This window comes from Silurus aristotelis, assembly GCF_946808225.1.
Source record: "Silurus aristotelis genome assembly, chromosome: 16".
Classification (NCBI taxonomy): Eukaryota; Metazoa; Chordata; class Actinopteri; order Siluriformes; family Siluridae; genus Silurus; species Silurus aristotelis.
In genome coordinates, this window is record NC_139589.1 from 20,419,715 (window position 1) to 20,434,397 (window position 14,683).

Sequence of the window (14,683 nt, forward strand, 5' to 3'; positions counted from 1 at the left end):
ATGCAAACTACAAACAATAAGAGACATGGTTTTTATTCATTGTTTAAAAACAAAACTTCTCCGGGCACTGAATCTTACATGGCATGCTAAGGGTTACAATTCAATTAGGAACTCCATCTTATTTTAAATAAGCAGTAGGTACAACAAATAACTGCTTAGTGAGAATATTCATTAAAAATGTGTTTAAAAAAGGACAAGACTGAGCCAAAACAAGGCCACGGTTTATTAATTTCAGCCCAAAAAAGCAAGATGGAGCACGAAAACTTGCGCACACATTATAATTTTATGACCTTGATTTAGTCACACGGCCTCAATTGCGCATTCAAGCACGCCAGTGTTTGTTGTCTTCGCCGTGTTGGATGTCACATTAATATGACACCAAACACTGCAATGAAAAACGGTGGATGACTAAAGAACACTTTGGTCTCTTTCTCAGCTCTTGCTGTTATGACTTATTTTGGAGATGGCTGCCATTGTTCCTTTGCAAACTACTGTAACTGCAGTAGCACAGCAACTTGTGAGGTCAACACAACACACTAAAGCAAACCGCTCACTAAAAAAATGACAATACAGAACCAAGCAAAAAGATTGCCACCTGAATTGCCTGACGACAACAGAGATATTTTTTGTAGAATCGGAAATGTTTTTAGAGTTAAAGAATGGTGTACTCTCTGAGATCTGTAATACTCACCATTATGTGCACTCAGACTGCTAAACAAGGCCAACATGCACTGCAAATCTGCTAAAGGTTAGTGCTAGTCATCCCTGAAAGGTCACTTTGCTGCATTGATTGCATGGTCTGCTTCATCTTCATTTCATAATGCCATACATTCCTTACATACAGTGTGTGTCATATGTGGACCGTGGAACCTTGACACTAGCGACCGCCACTTTTCATGTGGAATATGAGTAACTCGTGAAAAATCTAATAGTTTGCGAAAAGCCGCGAGTGGCTCGAAAGTTCGGAGTAACATTTCAAGTTTGTACTAATAAATAACATTCATATTTTTGAAAAAACTTTTATTATTTGTCCTATTCATCATGTTAATGTTTTTGTCTTCTTAACAAGAACATAAAAATGTGTGTATCGTGTATTAGAGCAGTTAAAATTTGGTGCTTTGTGTACAATTCTTTTATAATGACCACTGGATGTTCAACATTTCAGAATTCTAATTGTTGCTCTCCACAAAGATGGGTTTGACTATAAGAAGCTCAGTAACACCATAAAACTGAGTTTTAAGTTAAAACTAGCGCTGATTTTACAAAGCCAACAGCATTGTGGACGACCCCACACACCCCAAACATACCCTTCACCCTCCTGCCGTCAGGAAAAAGGTCCCGAAGCATTCGGGTCCTCACATCCAGACTGTGCAACAGTTTTTTCCTCAAGCCATCAGGCTCCTCAACACACAGAACTGAATTGTACATAACACACACACACACACACACACACACACACACACACACACACACACACACACACACACTGCGTTAAGTTGAATGCGATTTAACATTCTACAAGGGCTCTTTTTTACAATTACCTTACACATTGCCCTGAAAAACGAACGATCAATCAATGTTGGAAAAGAAAGGACTGACTCTTTTTTTTTTTTTGCTCTGCTCTAATGCACCCACAATCTTTAAGGCCATTTGGGCGATTTCCAGCCATTTAGAGATTTACAGCATCACAAGCAAGTCATAAAGCTCCACCCCCAAAATAATATTAGTGCAGATTTTGCACCCTATTGGAGAGTGAGGCTAAACAGGGTGTGGTATTCAGCTTAAAGAAATGTTTAAAACAACCACAAAAGACCGACAACTCAATTTTTGAAGTGTCCATGAATTGCAGTAAAGTACACAAGACTCAATGCCAGGCATATGAGATTAGGTTTGTTTGGCATGTTTCTTTTTTTTTTTTCCCAGCCTGAATTTATAAAAGATACAGTAATCCAGACGTGACAAGAAAACGAGCATTTCCAACAATTAATGTTTAAAGAGAGTATGTGAGAGTGTAGAAATATGATCAGATGTGTAGTCAGGAACTGCTTGCTGGCTATAGCAATCACCAAAATCTTGGTTGTGTATAAATTTGTGTAACATCTACATGGCTGACATTTTCACTATTCTGATTAGCCATCTGGATATTTGGATTAGTCAGTGGAGGACAGTCAAGTCAGTCAAAAAGAAAACCCAAGGTATTTATTTACTTGTTTGTCATTACAGGCATTTTAAAGTGCTAGATCTGCCACATGTTGGGCTTTTTAATTATTTTATGTCAAAATCTTCAGCCTGAAAGCCTGAAATAAAATGACACTTGTGACCATGTTCAAAAAAAAAAAAAAAAAAAAAAAAAAAAAATATATATATATATATATATATATATATATATATATATATATATATATATATATATATATATATATATATATATATATATATATATATATATATATATTTATATATATATATATATAGTCAAATAATAACTACTCAAATAAAATCAAATATATATATTAAGATTTAATTTTACATCAATGTAGCAATGGGTGCAGTCAAAGGCTGGTAAAAAGGCAGAACAGGTAGAGCCTGTTCATTACAGTGTAATATTAGAGTAGAGATGATAAAATAGTTATATATAGAGAGAGAGATTTATATATATGTTCTTGCATTTTTTCATCTACAACACTACATATTTTTTTTCAGCAGCAGAATAAAGAGAAGAAGTCTGTGTAAGCTCTAGTACACTTGAGCAATGTTGGGTGCTTTATAGTTCACACATCTTTAACAAGTGCCAGAATAAAATATTCTCATGACACATTCTGGATACTTTGTGCACAAAATCAAACTGGTTTTGTCATTGTGCAGTGTGGAGGGATTATCTCTGTTCAGCTGCTGGCAGAGAGCTCATGCGCATAAGCTCATTTATTTTATGTCTTGAATGAAGTGATCTCTGTTAGTCACTGCTCATTATCACAGAGCTCAATGCTGAGATTCCCATGTGATACAGTGGATAGTGAATGTGCCAGGACTCTCAGATGTCAGGGAGATTATGATCAGTGGTTTGCAATGCAGAGTATTGTAACAAATTCTGGTTTTTAGCTCCTTGCTGAGACAGCTAACAGACATCATCATAATTATAGTGGTCATGCTGAAGCCTGCTCAAACTTTTGAGCGACCCCTGGTAGAATATATGAATAACTAAACAATACTGAAATAGAGGAGTGAAATTTGGCAGCTGCATTCATACCAGTGTCCATGTGGGGTTCCTCTGGATTTCTTTTCAAATGTTACTCTGTGGCAAACATGATGGTTCAGCTCATCCATAACAAATACTAATACTCATGAAGTCATTCATAACTTTATACATTTGAAATTTTAATAACCTCTTTTGTGTCACCAATGCTTGATTTACACCCCATTATAGATTGCTGCACAATCGTTTAGCTCCAAGGATCCTTCTAGCATTAAAAAATAGTTAATAGAGGCCCACTGGGGCTACCACCACGCTGCCCCATGCTGCATGGGTTAGGATGTGGCATGGGGAGAAGACAGCGACAGTAATGACATTTTATAATTATATTATAACTACATTTTTATAAAAAAATATTACAATTCTAAGATATGTATATCCCATCCTACCTTCTTCTCATCTCCATCCTGCAGCAGCTGCATGTGGCTGCGCTGTTGGCCTTGGTTTCGGGTCAGGGTGGCACTGCGGTGCTCCAGCAGGTCAGGAGGAGGAGATACGCTTCGGCCCTGAGGGTCTACCCATGTATATACGTGATTTGTAACATAACCGCCCGGGATGCGGCCCATGGAGCGCACCGACATGCACAGCTTCTTACTTCCTTTTAGCACCTGTAAGAAGAAGACAAAGGGGTCAGTGGAAGGTAAGAATCAAGCAAAGAATTTAGGATCCACTAAGTTTGTGGACACCTGACCATAAGATTCCAATTTGCTTTTTGAACATTCCATTCCACATTTAGTTCCTATTTTATGTTATGATAAGCTCCACTCTTCTGGGAATATGTTACACTAAATTTTGGAGTGTGCTTTGTGAGATTTGTGTCCATTCAACCACAAGAGCATCGGAAAAGTTAGATAATAATGTAGGGTGAGGTGGCCTGGGGTACATTCGGCGTTCCAATTCATCAAGGTGTTTCTGTAGGGTTGAGGTAAGAGCTCTATAGCAGGCCACTCAAGATCTTTAACTTAAACCATGTAAATCTTGTTCATCCTCTTTACTCCCAATGCAAATCTCAACATCTTATGCTCTGCTACCTCCAGCTCCACCTCCTGTCTTTTACTCAATGCCACTGTCTCTAAATCATACAACATTGCAGGTCTCACCACAGTCCTTTAAACTTTCCCTTTCACTCTTGCAGATACCCTTTTATCACAAACCACTCCTGCTATCACTTTTCTCCACCCACTCCACCCTGCCTGCACTCTTTTCTTCACTTCTCTAACATACTCTCCACTTTGCACTGTTGGCCCCAGGTACTTTAACTTATCCACCTTCACCACCTCTTCTCCCTGTAATCGCACCTCTCCACTGCCCTCCCTCTCATTCACACACATGTACTTTGTCTTTCTCCTACTGACTTTCATTCACCTTCTCTCCAGCGTGTACCTTCACCTCTCCAGGCTCTTCTTAACCTGCTCCCTACTCTCCCTAGAAATCACAATATCATCCGCAAACATCATAGTCCATGGAGACTCCTGTCTGACCTCGTCAGCACTGCAAACAAGAAAGGGCTCAGAGCCAATCCTTGATGCACTCCAACCTACACCTTGAACCAGTCTGTCATTCCTACTGCACACTTCACTGCTTTCACACTGTCCTCATACATTTCCTGCACCACCCTCACATACTTCTCTGACACACCAGACCTTCTCATACAATACCACAACTCCTCTCTCGGCACCCTGTCGTACGCTTTCTCTAAATCCACAAAAAAAAACCCACAATGCAACTCCTCCTGACATTCTCTATACTCCTCCATGAACATTTTCCAAGCAAACATCGTGTCTGTGGTGCTCTTCCTTGGCATGATACATGTTGCTCACAGATGGTCACATCTTCTCTCAGCCTGGCTTCCACTTTTCTTTCCCATAACTTCATGGTGTGACTGATAATTTGCCTGTATTTACTGCAGGTCTGCACAACTCCCTTATTCTTAAAGATCGGTACCAGCAAACTCCTTCTCGATTCCTCAGGCATCGTCTCACCTTCCAGAATCTTGTTAAACAATCTGGTTAAAAACGCCACTGCCATCTCTCCTGAACATCTCCACTTATGCACTAATCATATATTATATTAGAATTTAAATAGTAACTGGCCAAATGTATGTAAGTTTGGAGGATTTTAAGTTTATTTGAAGTTTCATTCATTAATTTTTTTTTTAATGCAGTAGGTTTTAACAGCAGCAGCAGCAAAAAAATAAATAAATTACAACCCCATAATTGAAGTTCATTCATGCTGTATTTTTATTATGTCCCTTGATGTCAATAACTAGAAGTAGCTAATCAATAGCTAAGAACAGTATACCAGGTTAGAGTTTCACCTAGTGTAGCATTTGTTGTAACATTGGATGCTTTCGAGTTTCATGTTTATAATGTATTGTAGAAAGAAAATTTAACTTTTCCTATTTTTGACTGTTTGAATTGATAGACAATCACTGTCTAAAACAATAGTAAAATCCAATTTTTTTATGATTCCACCCAGGCACTGGATTCTCCAGATTTTGTTTGCCACTTCCTAAGCCCATGCACAGCTGTATTCTCTCAGGCAGGTAGGCTGAATGAGGAGCACTGAAATGAACTGAAAGCTCCCTGTGCTGTGGCTCATTGACCTCTGATTGCCTGGTATGGCTGCTATCACTTTGCAGATCAAATGTAGTCCCCAGTCTCACTGCATGAAACCACGCGTCCTGTAGAGTGTAAAATGATTCTGTACTAATACACACACAAACGCATACACACAGCTTGATGCCACTCTGTACCGATCTCACAGGAGTGCTCTTAATTATTTCCACAGATGCTGCCAATCATATGACAGCAGTGAAAGATCAGACCTTCAGTTAAAGTTCACATCACATCAGAATGGTGGAGAATGTGATCTCACCGATTAGAGCCACAGCATAACCCTAACCCTAACCCTAGATTGTTAGTTAGGTCTGGTTTGAATGTTCCAAAAACTGCAACATGCAATAAATTTAAAAGTTTACACACAAAATACAAATATTAGGTGAGTGACAGCGCTTTGGTTGGAAGCACCTTGTTCATGAAAGAGATCAAAGGAGAATGACCAGACTGGACTGATCTAACAGGAAGTCCATAGGCATTTATATTTTACATTTATGATATTTCGCAGACGCCCTTATCCAGAGCGACTTACATTTATCTCATTATACAACTGAGCAGCTATGGGGTTGAGGGTTTGCTCAGGGGCCCGGGAGTAGGAGCTTGGTGTGACTAGGATTTAATCTCTTTCCTTGTTTCTTCTCCACCCTGACGTGAAATGGGATTTCTAAACGAACATAAACCTCGTGCACATTAACAAGAAAAGAAATGCAGCACAGAAAGGTAATTGGGTAAAATTGATTTATATAACTTTATATTTGTATCAGCATTTTTAAAACCAGAAAGGTATAATGATGTAGTAACTCATTTATTAACTTTTTACAACTAAGGACTGTAGACAAGCCTCTCAGCAGGCACAAAACATCAAGCCTTGAGGCCGCATCAGATGAGACCACAACAGAAGACCACATCAGATTTTATTCCTGTCAGCCAAGAACTAGAATCTAAGGCTTTCTTCAAGAACTACCCATTTTCCACAAAGCATTTACACCCACAGAACTGCACTCAATGTTTTTTGTTTTTCGCACCACTTTGTGTAAACTCTAGAGACTGTTGCGTGTGAAGTTCAAAAGGTTCTGAAATACTCATACCAACCCATCTGTTAGCAACAATCATATCACAACCAGAAACAGGAGATCATCCTTATTTCTTCAATCTGATGTTTGATATGAGTGTGATTTTTTTTTTTTGCATTGTGCTGCAGTCACATGATTTTCTGAACAGACTACTGCATAAATATGCAGCGAATAATCGCACATTTCTCGTCCTTGAAAGGCTTCAAGATCCAATCAAGAACTCCGATTCTTCCCTGATAGAAATCTTGTACAGTGAGCTTGGCCTGGCTGCAGCGCCAACATGGCTTGTTTTTAAGGTGGTGACATAGCAGGAAATTGAAAGAATGAAAGTGACGGTTGAGGAAAAAAGACAGATTTCCTGGGAAAATAAAAAAACATCTCAAATATATATATATATATATATATATAGTGTACATATAGTGTGTATATATATATATATATATATATATATATATATATATATATATATATATATATATATATATATATATATATATATATATATATATTTGAGATGTTTTTCACAATTATTTTATTACATTTTATGTACAATATGTATGTGTATATATATATATATATATATATATATATATATATATATATATATATATATATATATATATATATATATATATATAAATATGTGTGTGTGTGTGTGTGTGTGTGTGTGTGTGTGTGTGTGTGTGTGTGTGCGTGCGTGTGTGGGCATGCATGAACCACACCTGACCTTCTGACCTTGTGACTGTAAATAATTGTATTTTTATTTAGTTGCAATTGTTGCTTTTGTGCAAATATGAAACAGTTAATTTGTTTTTAGTAATGTATTCACCAATTAACTCTTGTCCCACGCCACACTCATTTGGATCAATCCCGTGGTACTCCTGTGGGAGTGCCTGTCTACAAGTCAAAATATGTTGTTTAAACAGGAAGACAAAACACGGAGTCAAAACTGGTAGACAAATCAGGGAGTCAAAACAGTGAGTCAAAGCAAAAAGTCAAAACAAGGAATCACAACAGGGAGTCACAACTAAAAGTCAAAAGTAATGCTTATCTCTAAGGCCCCCTATTGGCTGGAAAATTCAGTATTTTGTACCAGACCAGCTGACCTTCATTTCTCCCACACAATTTATTCTTAGTTTCAGCATTTCCACAAGTTGAAGAATTTCTGTTGTCTCTCAGCCGAAATCTACAATCAATGTGTGGCCTTGGATATAATTTGTTCTGTCAACGGTATGTCTACTGAGGATCGCATCATAATCGTTTCGAAAGGTTACAGCAATCTGGTCTTTATCTTGCCATCTCCTGGTCAGTCCAAGTGAGAGACAAGGAGATAATTCAAATTAGTTTTTAAGTTCAGCAAAAAACACAAAGCCTCTGAACATTCAGTTTGCCTTAGTGAATGCGTGGCTGCTTTCGAACAAGTCCTTTATCTTAAGTGACTTTTTTATTTCACAGTCATTAAACATTTTATTTGTGACTGGGACTTGGCTCAACCCTGCCAACCTTGCTGTATTGATGAACTCTGTCACCCGGACTGTGTGACTGTACACTTCAGGACATGGCTATGTTTGCCAAGATTTTTTAGAAACAAAGTCAAATGCAGAATTCTGCCCAAAGACAATTTCCTAAGTTTTGAGGCTCAGTTATTAAAGATGAACATTCTCTGCCCCCTTTTTGTGCTTAACCAAAAATTTTAAAGAACTTAATTAATATATTCTCTAAATTTCTCTTAATAAGTGGCAATAATGATAGGTTGTTGATTCTTTGGGCCTTTAATATTCATCTCTGTTGTTTATCTAAACATTTTAAAAGCTTCTTTTAGATCTTTAAATCTACTTGTTTCTGTCTGTTATCTTCTGTCTCTCAGTTTCTGATGTATTTTGTGTTAAGCATGACTATAGCTATAGCCTTATATCAAATTATTGCCTGGCTCACATTATAGATGCATATAATAAAGATATGAATACTTTACATCTGGCTAAAGTTTTTAATAATATATTACTCTCAAGTCTGGGAGAGTTAGGTGAAAATGTACTCTTCAGCCTCAGTTAAATGACTGTACCCGAGCTCTTAGATAACTGTTCAGAAAAACATTGGAAAAATTCAAAGTAAGAGAAACTTCAAGTGTCTTATGACCTTTCAGACACGTGTCTCTCTAAATCACTAGCTGAAAATGAGAACAAGTCTAAAGTATTGTTTGATACTATCGATTCTGTGTTAAATCCTGTGTGGTCTGATGGTTCTGATTCCTGTGAGTAATTTCTCAATACTGTACATTTGAGAAAATCAATTATTCTGTTATACCTTCAAAATGTGATCAATCACAAAGGTCACCTCTGCTTATTTATTATATTAATTTCCAACAGGGTTTTTAAGCCCAGCTTGCTGATTTATAGGAATCATTGGTTAAGGCTGTGGGTTATTGATAGTAAGGCTGGGTTTCAAGCCCCAGTATTGTCAAGCTGCAACTTTGAGCCAGACCCTTAAACTTCTGTGCTTAAGGGATGCTGTATCCTGACTGACCCTGACCTCAATAATTCAACAAGCTAGGATATGTGATGAGAAAGTTTCACTGGGCTGAAATGTACATGTGACAAATAAAAGACTCTTTCATTCTAAATTAATTGCACGTATAAAGAACGTCTCTAGGTTCGGTATGTAACCCTGGTTCCCCGAGGAAACAAGACACTGCGTCAACAATGCTTTGGGAACGTTTGCCCGTGTTTCCGCACTCGAAATCACTTGTGTTATCGGTCCAACGGAAAAGCCAGGAAGCTATAAAAGCATGTGCCGTGAAGACTACGCTAGCTTTGAAAGTGAAGGAAGTGCTCGCAGAGATGCAGGAAGTGTGGCTTGGAGATGCAGCATCTCATTCCCTCAGGAAACCGGGTTTAAATACGTAACCTATAGACGTTCCCTTTCAGGAACTCCAAACCATGTACAGTAAGCTATATCTTCATGGAGTTTGCTTTGTGCACAGGGGCATTGCCATGCCAGAACAAGTTTTGGTCTCCTAGTTCAAGTGAGGGGATAATTAAATGCTATCACATCCAAAGACATCCTTTACAATTGTGCCTCCAAATTTGCGGTAACAGTTTGAGGAAGAACCACATATGGCTGGAACAGTCAGAATACATTTTACATATAGTATATATGATAAATTCCTATTGTGTCCTATGTTTTTTAACAATTGCTTTGTATATTTTTTTGAGGAATTTGTGCTAGAAGCTACTAGCTGGTAACTGTTTGGCAGTGTAGCACAGTGATATATTTAGTGGTGAATGAGCTAGCAGCTCAAACTAGACAAAATTATACACAGCCTCCAGGTTAGAACACTGAAATATCTGAGGCTAATTATAAATCCAAGGACTGTAACCAATCAATTATCCTGTAAGCACAGCATAAAGCAAATCTACAAGGACACACACACATACACACAGACATACACACACTGACTATCAAAAGAATGTGATTGATCAAAGCAGCTAGCGGCTAGTCACAAATAAATGCAAAATGAACAGGTATTCTGGTGTGTGGTTTTTTTTTTGTGTTTTAATACATTTTCCCTGCCAGTAATGGCATCAATGTAGGATCTGTATTATGATACTTTATATAGTTTGAGATCTGAGGTCAAATTTCTTTCTGTGATGCAGCTGAAGGATAAGTGTCCTGGGGGGAAAAAAAGCCTGTCTGTTCTTCTTAGCCTCTGTTTTTTTAAGCTATAACCATTACCCATAATCCACTTTATTGCTTAAGTTTTTAAGTAGCTGCCAACATTAAATTAGCCTTTGAAATAACAAAAATCTCCAGTACATAACCAGTATGACCACCTGATCCACCTTTTTTTATTTTTCTTGCCACAAATTACTTATAAACAGTATATGCGGTACAGTGGACAACGTCCTCATTCAAATGTAAGATCTTTACATAGATCTAAATTTGCCTAATAAGGTCACTAATGAGATTTTGATTGCACTTGACTGTAGGACATTTGCTGATTTGGTTTAATTGGATCTTCTTTTGATAGTATCTGACATGTAGGGGGGCAAATGTGGATGTAAGTGCAGACTTTTACTGTGAATAAGGTGCCTAAAACAAGGCAAATGCAAGTCAATGATGTGAAGGACAAGAAACAAACTTGAGATAAACAAAAGCTGGAAATGAATGCTACTGGCTTTGCATTCATTCTCAATAAACCGATTTGTTTTCCCCTCTACATCTGCCCCATTGTCTTGTGGTGTTGATCAATGTTCCATCTTGAGTAATTTGTTTGTTGGGTCCCATTACATGCTGTTAGGCTGAGAGAACGTACGGAAACCGAAGCTTGACAGAACAAAAAAAGACTTAGTTCCAATGAACCCAGATAAATCCACAGAAAGGTTCAATATAACAAAATACAAAATCCAAGGTAAATCCACAGGTTAATCCACAAAAGGTTAAATCCGAGGGAAAACACGGTTCTAGGTAAATCCACAGGTGAGTCCTCTAGTGAAATCCACAAAGCATGTAGTGAACGGGGTCCTAAGTTGTTCTCTAGACTAAACGGTAGAACGGACGGCGAGTGAACGGAAGTGCAGGGTTAAATAGTGGGTGAGCTGATGAATGTCAGGTGTGTGTAATTAGTAAGATGGAGAGCTGCTAGGAGGGATGGGTGGTTCTGGAAAAGGTGTGGCTGATGGATCACTGACACATGCTTCCCAAATTACTGATATACTGATGACACCAAATTTAAAATGTCTTGCAATACATTTCTGCAAAAAAAATGAAAGCAAAACTCAACTTTTTTTTTTAGGCTCTTTTAGACTCGTTCACCCTTTCCTATGAAAAGTCAGAACTCAAACAAATTGCACAATGTTTCTTTACAAAAGATCATCATTTGACAATTTAATGCAACAAGAAATGACATAAAAATTCAACTGCACACTGATTTAAACGACGCCAGGGCTTTTCTTTTGCTTCAATAGTATCACTTTACCACACTTTACATTAAGTGTAGGAGTGTGTTGTAGACACATTTTTTATTCCTCCTCTATCACTTATATTCTATGTTAAAGATAAATAAAACTTTGGATTCGGGAACTCCATTCCTTCCCACTTTGCTAGTTTAGAGCCTTAGGATGGCACTGAGGATGTAAAACAAGGTGGTTCAACTTGCAGGTCAATATCAGCCTGGAAAAATCTCCCAGATGCTGCCATCAATGTCGCAACACCTCAGTTGAGTTATCAGACAATTCAACTAATTCAGCTGTTGTTTTATTAGCTTTTTTACTGCACTAATAAAACAACCTAAAGTAGTCGTGTCCTGAAGCGATTTTTGTGGTCACTCAATATAATTTAATATTTTTTTTTTAAATTGCTGGTTAACTAGTAAAAGTTAATAGCTGTATAACCCCTAGTGTGTCCAGGGAGAATAAAAAGAACACGTAGTAATAAACATCCAAAGCATGCAAATACATTGTTATGATTCTCACACACACACACACACACACACACACACACACACACACACACACACACACACACACACACACACACACACATATCCTTAAAGGCTCCCACTTCGTTTTCATGCAGACTGTGTTTGGCATCTCATTTGTGTAACCTTCACTGTCCTTCACAGTCTCATTGTCTATATTAAAAATCTCCTTCACTTCATAACAAGAGCGAAGCTGCAGAATGTAACACTCAGGGCAAATCATGGTGCAGTGTCTGCTGTCCAAAAGCAGGCTGTTATTTTAATAAATCAAAATTAAAACCCAGAGTAATAATCGTTTGCACGAAGAGCACGGTCTGAAAGGCAAGGACAGCAGAGGCGTCTTTCTGGAGCCTGTGTCTGCACCGAGACGGCATGACCGTGGTACCGGGGGGGTCACACTGCAGCTTAGTATATCAGACAGACCTGCCCTTTTCCCTGTCGCTTCTCCCAATGCTGCATTCTGTCTTCCATCTCTCACTTTTGTCGATGAATTATTCATAAGCAGTCACACACAGACACGATGATATACGGATCGGGATTGGAGAAAGACGTATAGGAGGGCTCGAGAAAAAAGTGAGAGACAGAGGAAGACAAAGTCAACCTATATAGGATATAGGAGTGATATTAAAGAGCAGTCATTCTCTATGTGGTCATATGCCTGGTTAGCTCTGCTAGCACCATAACATTAGTTTACACATTATCTTCTAATCTTTCTCACAATCAAACTGCACTCATAACTCACTTTTTTTTTAAACCATCATCCTTCAGAAACTGAGCATTTAAAAGTTTCAGCAAAAGCAACATTGGTCATGAAGAAATCAGTATTTTTGTGTCATATTCAGAAATCCTTTTTTTTTTTTTTTTATTGTCCATGATCCATCCTACTTGTGCAGAGCTTCAGCTCTCTGCTTCAGCACTCTTTCCCAGTCTCAAACGTCAGTTTCGGAGCTTGGCTGTCAAAAACATTTCTGCCCCCAACCCATTATACATACCAAATATGCTTTACTGCTGGATGCTGCCACAAGTTGTCCTGAGACAACCAGTCATGTGCAGGCCCAGTTTAGATTATTAAATATTCCTGTCACAGAAAGAATGGTATGACCATTTGAGTCATGGAATAAGCCACACTATGAAATTAGAGCAAAAAAGAGGGTAGAGGCTCTGAATGTTGTCAGACTCAGACACACACACTTTACTGTACTTTCAAAAGTATGTGGACAAGTGTGTAAGTCTTCCATAAACTCAAAGTGAACCCACAAAAAATATATAGTGTGGCAGCGTGGGCGTGCCCGAGCGCCGGTTTGTGAATGGAGAGTGAGGCCGGAGGGGAGAAAAGTGCTAAGAATGACACACCTGCGGGATTTTTATCTAATCAGTGTTCTCTGTTGGAGTGAGCGGAGGGAACAGATAATTGAGAAGGGATCCTGAGAGATGTGTGTGCACGTGTATGTGTGTATGTGCCTGGGCATACACAAGTTAAGCTGTGAATTAAACTGATCTGTTCAGAACTGGTCGCTTTCCTCTGAGTTTTCCTTCCCCTAAACCACTTGCTCTCCTACATATAGTATTGTAACAAAGATGAGCCCCATTCAGGCATTTGCTGATTCTGATTAGGAATATTGAGGCTGTTTGCAAAAATCTATGCATCCAAAAAAAACATTACCAAACATCAAATCAGACTGTTGCAAATGATATCAGACTGGAGAAGTGGTAGTTAGGGATGGGTATCGCTTACATTTTACAATACCGGTACATATCGAAACTCTATCAATACTACTTTTTATAATTTGGTGCAAAAAAGACGATGTGAAAAGATGTTGAAAATTTCAAGGTATTTTATTGTTGCTGAACTTATTACTGTGGTTTATAAATGTCTCTAAGCAAACAGAAAAAAACACATAACAAAGTACATTTTTAAATCAAAAGATCCTTCAGAGAGACATAGAAAGAAAGAGAGAGAGATTTCCACGGCATACCACAGCACAACATATTTGAACAGCACGTGCATAAGAGCAAAACAGAATGTAATAAAGAATTCTGGCGTCTCTTGCAATTAGGCTAACTATTGGATGATATCTTAACTAACCTACTATTCCTAAGCCAGCTTGACTCCACTGTGGTGAGGGGGAAAAATCTGTTATGACACTCTGCTCTTTTTTCAGGGGCCATTTTCCCATGCTTCGATATGGTAAACAGGCTGCTCCCAGGTGTCTGAGGCCGTGTCTTAATGCTCACTAATGGTGAAACCTTTCTAGTTTCCTGTGAG

At 38.2% G+C, this 14,683-nt stretch overlaps 1 protein-coding gene across 3 annotated transcripts in view; it reads right to left on the reverse strand.

Moving 5' to 3' along the window:
* Nucleotides 1-14,683, reverse strand: part of whrna (whirlin a) — a 120,991-nt gene that overhangs the window by 60,548 nt on the left and 45,760 nt on the right. For all 3 annotated transcript variants that reach the window (XR_014537145.1, XM_083564044.1, XM_083564043.1), the window contains exon 2: nt 3,640-3,858. Coding sequence is in view for 2 of the 3 variants with exons in the window: in XM_083564044.1 (XP_083420170.1) it covers nt 3,640-3,858 (219 nt within the window). In the remaining variant the exon portion in view is untranslated. The remainder of the gene's footprint in view (nt 1-3,639; nt 3,859-14,683) is intronic.